The sequence below is a fragment of the Salvelinus fontinalis genome, chromosome 7 (genome assembly GCF_029448725.1).
Source record: "Salvelinus fontinalis isolate EN_2023a chromosome 7, ASM2944872v1, whole genome shotgun sequence".
Classification (NCBI taxonomy): Eukaryota; Metazoa; Chordata; class Actinopteri; order Salmoniformes; family Salmonidae; genus Salvelinus; species Salvelinus fontinalis.
Genome location: NC_074671.1, coordinates 53812013 through 53828467, shown reverse-complemented (window position 1 = coordinate 53828467; position 16455 = coordinate 53812013). Strand labels below are relative to the sequence as shown.

At 45.0% G+C, this 16455-nt stretch overlaps 1 protein-coding gene across 2 annotated transcripts in view; it reads left to right on the top strand.

Annotated features, from left to right (window-relative positions):
• The first annotated feature begins 5743 nt into the window (after positions 1 to 5743).
• LOC129859692 (vang-like protein 1) overlaps positions 5744 to 16455 on the top strand; it is a 52209-nt gene continuing 41497 nt past the window's right edge. Inside the window, exons 1-2 of one of the 2 annotated variants that reach the window (XM_055929764.1) lie at positions 5744 to 5945; positions 14281 to 14555. In XM_055929764.1, coding sequence (XP_055785739.1) covers positions 14485 to 14555 — 71 coding nt within the window. In that variant the 5' untranslated portion in view covers positions 5744 to 5945; positions 14281 to 14484. The remainder of the gene's footprint in view (positions 5946 to 14280; positions 14556 to 16455) is intronic. The other variant, XM_055929763.1, reaches the window with a different exon arrangement.

Genomic DNA, 16455 nt, shown 5'->3' with positions numbered 1-16455 from the left:
TGGGCAGTGAACAGACTGTGAGTGTGACCGGTGCATATGTGGTTGTGTGTGAGAAAGAGCCATACTGCTTCCCCCTTTTCACCGTGGATTATGTAATGGCAGAGGCCTACAAGTGACCATATGTCAGGAAGTGTGCAGACGGCCTGGGATGACTATGACCATTATCAACATTTGGCCGTCCTCTCCCGTTCATCATTCAGGTAGACTCCTTTAAAGCCTGGAGTAGGACAACACACACATTCTTTAATTCTAAGGGGCTTGATAGCTTTGTGTGAATTTGCTAGGGACAAAAAATATGACAACAAACAGCCATATGTTCCCTGTGTGGGGAATAGAGGAACAGCATTTGAGGGTTTTGTACCTCTGTTTTTTAAAATCCTTTACCTTTCTTCTCTCCACTCTGGATATTATAACAATTATCAATGTTCAAGGCACCCCCCCCCTCCCATCCTCCACCTCCACTCCTGCTTCCTCCTCTCCTCTTCTCGTCCTCCCCATGTGAGGTGTGTGTTGTGAAGTGTGTGTGGGTCCTTGAAGCAGCGAGCAGCACACAGCAGGACAAAGGCAGGTCCATGTGTTGAAATGCGACCCACGGGATGGGACGCATTATCCCTGCGCACTTCACCAGCAGGGTCCCAGGGCTCGAGCTGGCTCGTGGCCCTTTGTCTCCAAACAGATGGAAACGGGCAGAGAGGCGAAGAGGAGGAGAGACACGGGAAGAGATGAATGGAAACGGGGAGGGTGAAAAAAAAGCGAGTCAGTCTGTTCTCATTAACTCTGGGTATTGAAGGCGTCGCGGACCTCACAATGCGTCAGCAGCCCTGGATGGTCCCGCTGTCATTCAGACTCACGCTCCTACCATCTGTACAGTGGACTTGTCATAAGGTGTGTGTGCAATGCATACATTATCCAATACTACACGTCCCAATCTGGCACGTTAATATGCCACATTCATGAGCTTTTGAATTTGTTTACGATTTGTTTTCCAATTGTTGTGTCTTTGACGTTTCCAGCTTTAAAAGGATAAACAATACTTTGATTATTTCCGAGCACGAATAATGCTTGTTCAGACCTGGTGGTGCATTTGAGGCCTTCGAAATAGAAATGTGAAACGTTCAATCTAAAACGACATGGAGGATAGAAAAACTGGAGAAAAAAAACTCTGTGCGAAAAGCATAGATGTATCTCATTATAATTTGTCTTGCTCTTGCCCGCACACATGCCCAGACCAATAAAAAAGGAGCACAACCATTTTTCACATTTTGATGGTTCAGCAGGCAAACTAAATTCAAAATAAGCAAATACAAATCATTTGTCACACACACTGAATGAAATTGCAGTGAGAATATCTCATTTAGGTAAAAGACGATTTGGAGAATCCAAGCCAGCCCAAATAACTTCCGTGTTGATGTGTGTTCGTGTGTGTGTTTGTGTGTGTGTGTGTGTGTGTGTGTGTGTGTGTGTGTGTGTGTTTGTGTGGTCTCATAAGCTGCATCTCTTTTCACTTCGTCTTCATTTTACATGCTTTAATTTCTCTTTTTTCTTTTTACCAAAATCCCTAAACTCATAAACTGTGTGTCTTCGGGGAGGGATCCATCCATCTTCCGGACACTAAATGTAATGATCTCATGGGCCCACCTTGCATGCTCAATAGAGACCATCTGCACGCGACGCTTACCTTCATGAATAAAAGCAAAATCTGATAGTGGGTGCTGTGACTCACGCCACACGCGTGCCTAGTTAAATGCGAGAGCTTGTCTCGCACATCCATAGAACTGTCTAATCAGATTCACTGCTTTCACTCAACATGATTGATTGGTGAGGGGACGGGTCTCTTTTGTCAACTTATGCTGTCCCATTTAATGAAGTAATGCTTACTTGAGAACACCAAGAAAATGTTGTTTGCGAACTTGCAATGATAATAAATAGCGAATATAGCTTGTTCTTGTTGCTGTTAGCCAGTGTTTCGAATTAGTTGAAGATGGTCTGTAGGATTATTTAAAAAAATTAAAAAACATTGCGAAATATGACACAAAATGGTTCACGTCTTGATTATCAAAGTATAAAATTAAAGTAAAACATAAACTATTCAATTGTGAAGGTTATGTTATTTATCCATCCTTGCCAATATAAAACGAAAACATCTCAAACCCCAATATTTTTAAAAACAAGAACAGAACGTGGTCTCAGTATCTCAATGGCAATTCACAAAAGCACAACAGCTTGTGCAGTCATGCACATAATACCGTAATGAAACTGCACTACTCTTATATAGCCAGAGCGGGGCGCACTAACCTTAAAATCGGAGAAAACCCAATGCTCAACTTAATGTTCTGTTAAAATGAGGTGTCCAGGCTATTGACCAAACATGTCATATAGTCTCAGGGATTGACCTTGACTAATGTGCGGCAGGTAGCCTAGTGGTTAGGAGCTTTGGTCCAATAACTGAAAGGTTGCTGGTTTATATCCCAGAACCAACTAGGTGAAAAATGTACTCTTGAGCAAGGCACTTAACCCTAATTTCTCCTGTAAATTGCTCTGGATAAGACTGTCTGCTAAATGATGTAACTGTGTGATGAGTGAGTTTTAGGAGCATATTGGTAGTCTTATGCCTTTTTGTTTTCACCTCATGTTTCTATCAAAATACAGATAAATAACCCTGATGATCCACTGTTATCAACCTCACCATTCATTGAAACTTAGAATAACATTATGTACTTGTTAGTAATGGATAGTTATTTGGTCAGTTAAACCTCCTTTCCCCAGCCTCTGTGTTTGCATGGCCCTCAGTGGGGAGGGACAGAAAGGAAGGGTCAGGGGGTCATGTCCCGGTCATGACCTTTATTCTCTGCTGAGGAGAGGAGGTATTTTTGGAGGTGGGGGGCTGAAGAGGCCAAAATACACATGCTGTCATCACATGATGTGATCTCCCTGCTCAGCAGCTTTGTTGTGTTAGATTTTATTTATATTATAAATTAATAATACACTAAACCCGTTTGGAACAGTTCCTAGTATTTCCTGTTCCACGCATCTGGGTGGAGGAGAGGTGAAATAATTGAGAATCGATTGGTCTTCAGAGCAGACTCCTTGCCAATGAGGTGCTCTGAGGGTATTTTGCAGACTGACACATCATTGACATCATCTGACCTCGACTGGCATAGAGGCTCTGGAGGTCTGAGGGGGGAAAAACAACACATTATTTACATTCCACCTTTAAGAGCCAGCGCTAAGGCTTCACTGAGCTCTTTGTTGTCTTTCACTGACTGGAACCAAGCACCCTGTGTAAGGTTCTGTATTTATTTTCTTAGTCAACCTTGTGTTCTGTTTCGTTGTGTTCTTGAACGTAGCCCTGTTTCGTTGTGTTCTTAAACGTAGCCCTGTCTTTTTGTTCATTGATTTCACCTGTGTCAGTTACTCACCTGGTCTCATCAGCTCCTTATTTAGTTCAGTTCATTCTGTTTGTGCCTTTGTGAGGTATTGTTTGTTTTGACTCTACTAAGCCTTTTCCTAGCTTGTTTGTGAGAGCCAGTTATAGCCTTCAGTCCTAGTTTTGATTCACCTGCCTGTTTGCCTACCTGTGTATGACCATTGCCTGCCTGTGACCACGATTCCCGCCTTCTGCGAAGGCAAAATAAACACGTTGCGCTCTGTGTGTGAATCTACAACTTTTTCTCCCTGAGTATTCATTACACCCTGCTATATCTCTTTAGGGTCCAATGGACTGCACTGATAACACATGATGCTAATCACTCATCTGCTTTGTTCATGTTGCAATGAGATAAAACATGATGATACTCAAGCAAGAGGATGGCACTTTATATTACAGGATACATTTCATTATTCTAGAATCTATATAATGGGATAAGCCTTGTGAATGCACCGCCCACAACCACAGCGCTCTCCAGAGGGTGGTGCAGTCTGCACAACGCATCACCGGTGGCAAACTGCCTGCCCTCCAGGACACCTACAGCACCCATTGTCAAAGGAAGGCCAAAAAGATCATTAAGGACAAGATCCACCCGAGCCACTGCCTGTTCACCCCGCTACCATCCAGATGGCAAGGTCAGCACAGGTGCATCAAAGCCGAGTCTGAAAAACAGCTTCTAATCTCAAGGCCATCAGACTGTGAAACAGCCATCACTAGCACAGAGAGGCTGCTGCCTACTTACAGACTTGAAATGATTGGCCACTTTAATAAATGGAACACTAGTCACTTTAATAATGCCACTTTAATGTTTACATATCTTGCATTACTCATCTCATATTTATATACTGTATTCTATACTATCTACAAACTAATTTGCACAACTAATTGCACAACTATGCCGCTCTGTCATTGCTCATCCATATATTTATATATTCTTATTCCATTCCTTTACTTAGATTTGTCCGTATTAGTTATCTGTTGTGGAATTGTTAGATATTACTTGTTAGATATTGCTGCACGGTCGGAACTAGACGCACAAGCATTTCGCTACACTAACAAGTAATATCTGCTAACCATGTGTATGTGACCAATCAAATTTGATTTGATTTGAATGTTCATATTCAGATTAATACATTACAGTTAGGCTAAGTGCATATATGACTTAAAAGCAGTGGCAACTGCCTGGGCTAACCCCCCCTTCAGCACCCCCCACAAAAAAAGCACCATTCTACCCTAACTGTAATTTTTATTCAGACATTTGGAACAACACAAATAAATAATCATTACATTTAAAACTATATAAATATATATACAAAAATAAGACTCATAAATATCAAAAAGTAACAAAGACAAATATAAACATATTGCAGTATATAAATACAAATAAAAAAGAGAATTGAATTATTACACTATTACCCTATTGCTAACAAAAAACACAAATAAAACTAAATTGCACAAATCCTATATCACACAAATAGAATAACACACTTATAAAGAAGAGAACCTGATTATTACACTATTGCACTTTAAACAAGAAACACACAAACTAAATTGCACAACTAATTGCAATACTAATTGCATTAGTACTGTACAAAGTTAGAGGTGGGCTATTAGATAGATTCCCCCGCTCCCCCTACCTCTCGGGCTTCCAGTTGGGAGACCTGAGGTCAACATAGCCCCGCCCCGCCCCCACCCCATCTCATACTTCTGAGTGGGAGACCTTCCCAAGCAGTGGCCTGCCTAGCTCACAAACTAGAATCAAGGCGCCCAATCCGACAAGGTTAATTGACCCACAGTCCCAGGCCGTGACATGAAATCATTGACGGGACGTGCAAATGAGCGATAGAAAACCGATCGCGCAAATGTCACCATTCAGAATATTAATTTATTATTATTTTTGTGCGGGCGCCCCATGCCCGGAAAGATGCCGCCAATGCCTAAAATCCGCCACTGCTTATAAGAATACATTGCATTTAATGTGCACTTCACTGAAAACATCCACCGGAGGTAGAATGTTGTTTTACTTTGCCTGGTTTCTATGGCACCAAACCCTAAGCTATTTGCACTCTCCTGTCACTTGTCCCACTTCAGCCATTTGTGACATGTCCACCTAACAGAGCCGAGCTGCGGGTGTTCCTGACACTCACTGAAGGTTTGAAATGTGGATGTGAACTGGACTCTGACTCAGAAATGAATTGCAAACACCTGTAGCCTACTTGTCAGACAAGTAAATAAGATTTTGTTACGTCATTTGGTGCTGCGGTTTTATCCAATTTTACTATATTTGCATTGTACAGCTTACTGTAATCACTTGACAGTTCACAGCCATCACCATTCCCCCCTAGCGCACCATTGTCGCACTACACTTTTTCCTTTCTCTCATCATGTAAGTGCTGCCCCCTGTACAACGGCTTGAACCCGGGCTGGTTCCTGACTGTACCGTGTGCTTGAAGGGAGAAATATGCCATTTACATTTCTGGAGGAAATCTCTTCTTGGAATGGTTTACCTCCAGTGAAGGTGAGTAGCCGTGCGCGAAACAGTCAGAATTCCAATGTCTGCATTCCACGTTGAGGAGTTGTTCGTTGTATTTTATGAGTGCGATTGAGCCCGATGTAAACTGGGAGTTTGGTTGGCTTGTTCCTGCTTGATGTAAGCTACACTACTAATTATTTTTCTTCGGTGGAAATGTGTTATTTATTTTTTTACAGGTATGCAGGCCTACATTGTATTACAACAGTACAACCGTCCTTGTTTTCTAATACGCTACATGAGCTGTAGGCTACATGTGGAGAGAAAATGTGTTTTAGAATTCCCTCAATCTAAAGGACTGCAGTCAGCCAACGTAGGGTGTAAAGTTAACCCTTGAAAGTCATGTAAAGCAGGAGTTAATGTTTTCTAAAGCGTTACAAATAGAATGACAACAATCGCCTGTTTTTCAATTCAATTGATTCAATAATAACATAACTCAAAAGTCTCAAACAAATTTTCAGACTTAACTTTGAACCACTTTCTGCACACGGTTGACCGAATTCGTTTGTAGTTCAGTCTGGCCACCTTGTTACCATCAGCGACAGCGTTGCGCCTCCAGAAACAATGTGGCACAATGGTTCATTGATATCATTCACGCTCGTGCCGACAGTTTCATTTCATAAACAGTTCTCCTTAAACATTAAGTTGCTCCTTAGTGTTAGTGAATATTTTGGTTATTGAACCAACTGTCTGGGCAGGGCTCAGGAGGCCTTGCAGGGACCAGGGAGTTTCCTATGGAAGTCTGCCATTTGGGTTACAGGTAGGATCGGGCAGTGAAACATCTGTATAGCTCTACTACAGTCTGAATATGCTGTTGTATGAAAATGACAGTAGGGAATAAATTGGTAGAATTCACATGATTTGCCTTCACCACATGCTTGGTGTTAGCCAGGCTGTAGTATAGGTTTATCAATGTAATGCAAAGTGCTACCTGAACCTTATGGACTGTCAGTGTTTTGTACTCTGAATGTAGTCTGGCCATTTTAAGAACTTCTCGCCAATGAGGTAGGATTTTGTTGAAACATTGTTCAAGACAGTGTTGTATAAATTAATAGATTCATAATAATCCAACATTTCATTTGGGCGTTCTAAACTACACGGAACTTGGAATATGTTACATAGTGGTCCCATTGAGTGTCACCCAGACCTGAAAATCCCAAAACATACAATAGTATGGTAATTCAGCTGAACAGACCGTGACAGACCACAGTAGATGGTATACCTCTGTGTTAAATAAACAAACCCAAACCAACACATTTTCTCAGTGTTTAATCATTTGCAGACTGTGTGAATAAGATGTAGCTAACCTACCTAAATTCTCTAGATGTTCAGATGGAATTGACTCCAATATACAACTCTATTGAAACTCCACGGCTATGAGCATTGTACAGACTAGCAGTCTCGACTCCCCCACCCCTAGTTGCAGTAAGAACCAGGATGGTTGGTTGGTGGTAGTGCTTCGGAAACGCTGAACAATGAAACTCCCTTTGTGTTGTAAAACATGACTGACACAACACTCACTTGTGAAGACGGATATATCTTCCTGTCTGACCATGAATAATTCACAGATCCATTATCATATCTTTTATCTGTACACCGAGCCGAACGTCAGAGAAGTGTGATTTATAGGTCGTTTCCTTGTGGGATTTGAACATGTCATCCTCCTGCAGCGCTCTCCATTCTGGTAGGCTAAATGGTTTCTGTTTGTGCGTCTCTTCACGTCGGCAAAGAGAATATTTGAAAGCTGATGACATGATAACTGTCATAAGCTCCTCGTGTGAGTGACAGCGTGTGAGTGATCGTCAACATGGATGGGGAGGGATACTGCCCCTGTGAGAGCTTTAGGTGTAGTATTGTGGTCTTTGTGTCGGTGATCAAGAGAGATGTGATGGCAAACCAGGTGGAAGGAGTAGTCACCAATCAAGTGCCTCAGCTCAGCTACAGAAGTACAGAGAGACAGAGCTGCATCCTGGGAAAAGTCCAAGAGGACATCTTTTGCCATTTACATTTAAATCATTTAGCAGACGCTCTTATCCAGAGCGACTTACAAAATTGGAAAGTTCATACATATTCATCCTGGTCCCCCGTGGGAATTGAACCCACAACCCTGGCGTTGCAAGCGCCATGCTCTACCAACTGAGCCACACGGGACCATAATCTTAGATGATGTGCAACATACAAAGTACATACAACAGCAAGAAGGGGGTTCTTCATCTTATCTTATTTTAATCCATTAATCCAATATGCCTGGAAGCCAAAGTGCTGCAACATTACAGTAACAGGCTACACCTTGGAAACTAGGTATTTTATTACTCAGTGCTTCCTCCTGTTTTCAAGTTTATCATTTTAAATAGAGAAATCACAGCTTAATTATCATGCTCCTCATGTACTATGAGAGCTGTCTCTCTTGGTTCTAAGGCTGTGTTTAGACAGGCAGCCCAATTAGGATATTTTCTTCCAGACTATTTGGTATTTTGACCAATCGCATCAGTTCATTTCACATCAGATCTTTTTCAGAGCTGGTCTGATTGGTCGAAAGACCAATTAGTGGAAAAAAAGATCAGAATAGAGCAGCCTGTCTAAACTCTGCCTTAATAACCTGTGGTGTCTGCCTCTCTTGTGAGTCCCAAATGGCACCCTCTTCCCTTTTTATAGTAGTACTTTTGACCAGGGCACATAGGATGCTGTATTCCCTATATAGCCCACTACGTTTGACCAGAGCCGTATGTGTCCTGGTCAAAGGTAGTGCACTATAAAGGGAATAGGGTTTCATTTGGGAGATTTGTTTCTCTGCATCTCTGACACTAATGAATGGCCGGGGGAGAGGGAGACATTCTGGAATGTTGATGCAATTAATGGGTTCATTTGCTCCATGGACAGCATCTCGATCACCATGTGATTCCGAGGAACACATTTAGTCGCTGACTCGTGTTTCTTCCCTCGGTCGACTCCCCTCCTCCGGCGTCTCAGATGAATCATGTTGTTACCTTTTAGCTGAATACGTTGTCATCTCTCCCGTGTTCAGCTTGTCTTTCATTACGCTTGTGTTAGCTTGTAGTAAATAGAGTCCAAGTAGATTTTTACAGTGAGAAGTATGAGGGGGATGTGTGTGTGTACGGGTATGCATATGTACATGCATACTCAATTAATATTGTTTCATGTGAAAAACCACAAACAGGAGAGAAAGGGACTTGCCTCGTTGGGAGCTGCTTGGACGAATGTCAGTGTTGTCCTTTTGTCCTCCAGTGATTTGAACGCTCCTCTCTGTGTCTTCGCTAAAGGTCTTAGTTCCTCACATCCGCACCACCACAACAGAGCTGTTTGCCTCTGATACGTATGGCCTAGCTGGAATACCAGGCCAGTGCAATGACTGTTCTATTCACTCTGTCAGAGGAGATGGGTTAGAGACCATCTTTGACTAATGAAGGTCAGACATAGCATTGGCTGGTAATGATGATGAGCTTTTAATAGGCCCTTTGTTTATGTTGTGGTGAGGAGTGGGAGGGGCTCTGTCGGGCACACAGCACAGCTGTACTTCCTGGTCACAGGCTAGCACAGGAGACGGCTTCAGTCAGGGCTCCCCTTTGTTCCTGAATACCTGCCCCGGTTGGCCGAGCCTTGTGCTTAGACTCGGTCACTAGAGAGAATTAAGCTGTCTTTTTGGGAAAGTACAGTAGCCTAGTTTCTCTTCCCCAGTTTGGGAGAGAGTCCTATCTCCTATTAAAGGCTGTGAGTAGTGAAGGATCTGTAATTAGGCTATCATATACAGTGGGATTAGATTACTGTCTTTGGAGCCGGAAGCTTGGTTGGAATTACAAGACCAATCTGTGGACTCACTGTCGCTGTGGAAACCATGAATGAACAAACTACCTTTTACCGTAAGGATGAAAAAGGCAATAAAAATGTTATTTTTTTCACAAAGAATGAGCTACAGGACCTCATCGTTCCTGCGTTGCTCTGTTATCACCAGACCGTTACTACAACCTGCTCTGGAGGAGGAAGCTTGTGTTGGATGTGCTGTGGGGGGTCTTGAGGGTCTGTCTGGGTTTGGATTTGGTTAGCAGGCACTTGATGCGGCTTTGTTAGTGAGCTTGCTGGTTAGATGGTTGTTCTTTTGTTTCTTTGCTCTGATGGTGTGCTGCCGCATGTTTGTCATCTTGTGCGTTTCACTCGAGGGTATTTACACTCCCGCAGTTCCTCAAGCATGAATCCCAGAGTCACGTGTGTGTGTGTGTGTTTCTACCCTGCAGATCAGTCCTCATGCCTCTCACCCGGCTTTCTGAGGGTGTGGTCCTTCATAGTGAGAGGATGTTTATCCAGTGTAAAGAGGAAGAGAGCGGCTGAATGGAGGAAGATTAACAAGGAGGCTCTCATTGGCAGGCAAACGCCAGCTTGTCCCGCCATAGACCAAATCAGAGGCAGGCCAACGCTGCTGGCTTCGGCTGCCGCGGATAACCTGACGGCTTCCCTAAGTAGTGTGGGGGGGGCACAGCGGCTTCAGCTTTAGTGCTGCACGGCCACTGGCACCACTCTAAGTAAAGACCAGGGACCAGATTAGTGTTTCCCTTATAGATCTGTTGAAGACAGCCCTCAAAGCTGTCTTCAGTCACCAACATCTTCAATTGAAACCCATTTTGGCCAAATTCGTTGACATAAAGCAGCTTAGCTGGGCTGTTGGGCAGGTGGTGACTGGAAAGGTGGTTGTGGTATTCTCTCTCTGACCCCCATCCTGGCAGGGACCTCGATCCCATCTATTTAACCCTGTTAATCCCTTTCATCCCTCATTCTTAAAAGGATTAGCACGGGAGATGAAAATGCCTGTGATGCTCTCTGCAGAACCAGCCTTATTTACTCTGTCTGTGCTCTGTCTGTGCTCCTGTAGCAGTACCCTGCCTTTACCCTGGCTGGAGTGTCTATAGTCTGTCTGTAGTCCTCAACCCAGGCCCTCTGCCTTATCCTAGCCACAGAGTCTGTAGCCTTGCCTTACCCTGGCTAGAGTGTCTGTTGTCTGTCTGTAGCCCTGCCTTACTCTGGCCAGAGTGTCTGTAGCCCTGCCTTACCCTGGCCAGAGTGTCGGTTGTTTGTCTTTAGCCCTGCCTTACTCTGGCCAGAGTCTGGATTGTTCTGCCTGGTCTTTTGACCAATCACATCAAATATTTCAGTGCTGATCTGATTGGTCAATTAGTGAAAAAAAGATCAGAATTGTGCTACCTGTCTAAAAGCAGCCTTTCTGTCTGTCTCACACCAGAGCTATTTTGCTTGCCTAACTGGCACATTGACTGGCTGCTGGCTCATCAGTAGAAAAAAATGGCTTTAGAGAGGTTTGTCATCATGTTGTTCAGTATTCCCTCCGATGATTCAGACGTTTAAAAGCGTGTCAGCAAGAGTGCTGTCAAAATATCCAGACTTTGTTTGATAGAACTAGCTTTCTCAACCCCCATGTGCAAGCATACACACACACACACACACACACACACACACACACACACACACACACACGATATGGGTCACTGTTTACATTCACCCCAAGTGCTACTAGTTTCTAGTATTTCTCTAGTTTTCTTTTCTAAGTGGCAGATAAGATGGCACGGGGCAGTATCTTGGATGAGCAGTTCTTTTCAGTGAAACGACTGGAACAAATGTGGTTATGAAAGCAGCGGGATGCAAACAGAGGGAGTGCCCCAAGGGGGAGTTCGAGCCCTGCTCTACTTCCCATGGCTTCAGTTGTGACTGCTGCAGTAGTTAATCAACATGTTTAATGTGTGCAGAAGTGCGCTTTGCTTGTGTAACCGGCTAGCTAGTTAGCGGGGTGCGCGCTAATAGCGCCGGTGACATCACTAGCTCTGAGACCTTGAGTAGTTGTTTCCCTTGCTCTTCAAGGGCCGTGGCTTTTGTGGAGCCATAGGTAATGATGCTTCATGGGAGGCAGTTGTCGGTGTGTGCAGAGGGTCCCTGGTTCGAGCCCAGGTAGGGGCGAGGAGAGGGACAGAAGCAAAACTGTTACACTTGAGATATTCCAAAAGTGTTTGAATAAGCACGCATATTGCTAACTCCAAACACGTCAGGACAGCAGGATGTGACTGTGGAGGAGACGGAGAGTGGTGACTGTAACCCTCTGGTTAATTTCACAACAGATCTCGGTCAGTTAGAGTGGATTTCCTCTGCTGCACGGGGTCATGGGAGCTGGCATGCTTTAAGTGTACAGTCCAGTGAGTGTGCTCGTTTCTGGGATATGTTTGTAAATTAAACGATGTTCACTTTAACATCTCTCCTTCAGCTCCTTGTTTACATTGAAGATTTCACTCGGGATTTTGGCCCAATACAAGCAGCTGTATACCACAGGAGGCTGATGAGAGGAGGGCGGCTCATTATAATGTCCGGAATGGAGGAAATGGAATGGCATCAAACACCTGGAAACTATGTTTTTGATACGATTCCACTGATTCCGCTCCAATCGTTACCACGAGCCTGTCCGCCCCAATTAAGGTGCCACCAGCCTCCTGTGCTGTATACATAATTTATCACCTGTGTTACAATACTACATATGTTATCATTTTGTCAACGCTCCTTTCTGAAATGCTAAATTTTCATTGAATTCTTCTTTAAATGTGTTTGGATGGTTCCAGGTCAAAATTGAATCCTTAGTGTTATACGATGAATGATGTTGGCGTTATTGAGAAATGTACATTGCAAGCTTGGTTTATCAGTTCTTCTGCCATATTATTGCATTGATGCATGTGAGTTTATGTAACGTGCTCCGTTCACCTTCCTGTCACGTTACCTCCAGGTGTTAGAGGCTCGTTGTCTGGATGAGGACCCATTTCTGATGCCACAGAGAACCAACCCCTCACCTCCTTATATGCCTCAGCCTTGATGGTTTACCTGTAGTGTGTGTGTGTGTGTGTGTGTGTGTGTGTGTGTGTACTTCTTTCCCCAGCTCTCCCTGCCCCGAAGGCGCGTACGCCACAGCTCACACGGCTCTCTCTGTTTCCCCATGCATTGTTACTCATCCATGTGCCTAATCGTAATCCCGTTATTTCACTACGTCTGTTTCTGCTCTTTTCTCTTCACTCTGTTCTTTCTTTGGTCATTCAAGAACAACTGTTAAATCATATCCTCCTGTATATGTAGTCAAACCAAGGGCACCCAATAAACGTTCTTATCAGACCTCCGTCTCCTAGTGGATGCTGTAAAGTCTTTAGCCAGGTCTAGGAGTAGAACTAATGGTATGGAATTAGTGGGGAGTTTTTAAAATTCTGCCTTTGATATTGAAATCCGCTTGATGTTGAAGTTTCGGTCCTCCTCTGCATCCACACAGCCTTTAGCATTTTTCTGGGAGATTGATCCTCTTGGGAAAGAATGTTTCCAAGATTAGAGACTAAAACACAGAATATAGGCCTAAAGCTAAATTAGATATTTTACGGTATCTGTTTGTGTGTTGTTGGCTGGTTGTCTCAATTCCCCTCTGAAAGCTTCTTGGTTTAATAATGTGATAACCAAACACTGTTTTACCTGGAGCACTTTGTCTGTGTGATGATGTCACGCTAGTGGAATGCTGGAAGAGAGGCGAGGCTGCTGGAGCTGGTCACTGCCAGATTTCCCTCTGGAGATGGCTCTCATTGATAAGGCTGGGGCTGAGTGTGGGGGAGGGAGGGGTGAGACCGGGGTAGGCGAGGGAGTGGGTCTGTTGCTCTGCATCCGACCATTGTTTTGTTGAAGCTCCAGACGTAGACCTGCATGCTCTGCACAACATTCCAATTCGATCTCTCTTCTCATAGGCCAGTCTGTCTGTGGAAAGGTCTTTTCGTTGAGGGAGGGATTCATAGCTAGGTCTGCTGCCGTTCTGTTGTTTGTGTGGTGTGCTTAGTGCTTACACTCTCTGTGAACTACTGTAGGTTTGACTTGTCAAGGAGGTTAGAAGTCAGAAGAGCCTTTCACAATTTACCTTTTTATATTAGAATCAACAGAAAATCGTCCAATGGTTTCAAATCTATCCTGTGTCAAGCTTCAATTGGTGTGTGTGTGCGATCCCTCCCACACAATCTTCATTAAAATAATGATTTCCCCAGCCTGCCCAATGGGAATGTCAAATGCTGCTTCAGTGAAGCGGTTGTGTTTTTCTCATATTTATCTCCTGGAATGTTAATTCCAGAGAAAAAGGCGAAGTGGAAGCTATGTGCAGAGATCCCATCTGTCCAGATCTATCTGCAACACACATCCATGTCCTTTCAGTATCAACTGGCCTGTCGTAGACCATTACTTCTGTCCTCTGTCCATCTGTCTGTCCTCTGACCAGACCTGGCTGTCTCTGTCTCCTCCCCAGGTTGATGTTTCCTAGTCGGGAACCCCCAGGGTTGCTTTCAAGATTGACCCCCGACACCTTGCGGCCTCTGCCAATCTCCTGAGCGAGCTCCGCCTCCCACCGGACAAGACTGCTCACAAGCTCCCACTGCGTCTGCCTGCGGCAAAGCCCAGCAACCTCCGCGAGGCCCTTGGCCAATCGCCCGGGAGGAAGGACCTCGTCGCCATGGACACGGAGTCCACCTACTCGGGGTACTCGTACTACTCTGGTCGCTCCCGGGGATCCCACAGACATGGGTAAGAGGAAGTTAATCACGTTCATACCCTCTCTAGTTTGAAGGATAGACAGTCACGACACCTCAAATAAATTGTTCTCTCTTCCTCGCCTCCCTTTCTACCCTGTTCTCTCTGTTTCCTCTCTTCCTCTCCCTCATTCCACTCTGTCTCTATCCCCTCTTTCCCCTCCCTCCATCTGTCCACCACAGGGCAGTGTGGGGTTATTTGTCTGTCATTAGTGGAATAGCAGTGTCTGACAGGCTCAGGAAGGGAGAGGGGGACAGGTGCTGAAGAGGCCTGACTGATGGCTCAGCTGATACGGAGGGCCACAAGCAAGGGACTCCTGTTCCACACAGCCCCTCCTTTATCCAGCCAGCACATCCCTCTCGCGCTCTCCCCCTTCCTTCCCTCTCTCTCTCTCTCTCTGGGACCAGTTACCCAGGGTGAAAGGATCCCTCTACGGCTGAATCTAGTGGCTCCCTCTGAAACCTCTGGTGTGCTTTCTATCTCTCTTTCTCTCTTTTCCTTTCTCTCTATGCTCTCGACCCCACTCGGCTCCAGTCAGTCGCCGATCCCTCGCTCCCAAGCCCCAGACGTGTTGAAAGCCAAGCAGCTGCCCTCCCTCGTTAATCTCCACTTGACCTCCTCCCTATCTCCAGTGATGTCACCACCACTCCAATGGGATAGACGTGGGCAGGCGTATCACTGGATGGAGAGGCCTCTCCGCTCCCCTGCCCCAGCTCTCTCACGTTCTCCCGGGGGGAAATTTGACCGTGTAGTCTGAAGCTAGGCAACGAAAACTGGGGACACTTTTGTAAATGAAAGTGGGGTTGGAGGTGGGGGAGGGGAGAGAGTGAGAGTGACTGTGTCCTAAAGATCACCCTGTTCCCTCTTCCTGTATCTGTAACTCTGGAGAGAGTGACTGTGTCCTAAAGATCACCCTGTTCCCTCTTCCTGTATCCGTAACTCTGGAGTGAGTGATTGTGTCCTAAAGATCACCCTGTTCCCTCACTTCCTGTATCCGTAACTCTGGAGAGAGTGACTGTGTCCTAAAGATCACCCTGTTCCCTCTTCCTGTATCCGTAACTCTGGAGAGAGTGACTGTGTCCTAAAGATCACCCTGTTCCCTCTTCCTGTATCCGTAACTCTGGAGAGAGTGACTGTGTCCTAAAGATCACCTTATTCCCTATATAGTGCACTGTTTTTGGCCAGGGCCCACAGGGATCTGGTCAAAAGTAGAGCACTATGTAAGGAATAGGGTGCCGTTTGGGATGCAGGAAGTAAGTGACGGCAAATTGGAGAGGCGGTACAGGGCCTCCTTGCCAAACTCCTTTCCACTCGCTCCTCTCTCTCCTCTCCCACTATGCTAAGGCCACTGGCCGGCCTCTAATACAGTAGACAAAAGAGAAGCGCTTGGCTTTGAAAACCTCTCTCATCTGAAGTATAATCCTTTTACTCCGACGGGTGCCATGCATGAAGAGGCTTTGGATTGCAATTGTCTAATTACATCTGTACCAGACTGTGACACACAGACAGACAGACAGACAGACAGACAGACAGACAGACAGACAGACAGACAGACAGACAGACAGAGCTGTGTGCCTTTCTGAGATCCCGTGTCTGACCTTGGTACACAACTAAAGCTAAAAAGATACCAGAGAATTAACTTTGATGGTCCACAGCAGGAGGAGGATTTCCAAGATATTACCATGGCTCAAGCTGCGTGATCCTATACCGTGTCAAACGTCTCTCCCACTGACTCTGGATCACTGCCTCGTGTTGCTGTTTTTGTGGTGTCGTCTCTAGCGCGATTTATACACAGGGAACCCAGTCAGTCCCCATTGTAAGCCACTGTGCCTCTGTAGGCAGTGGTGCTTGGTCTTTTTAAGGACATCAGAGTAGTTTGCTACCTACTTGACGA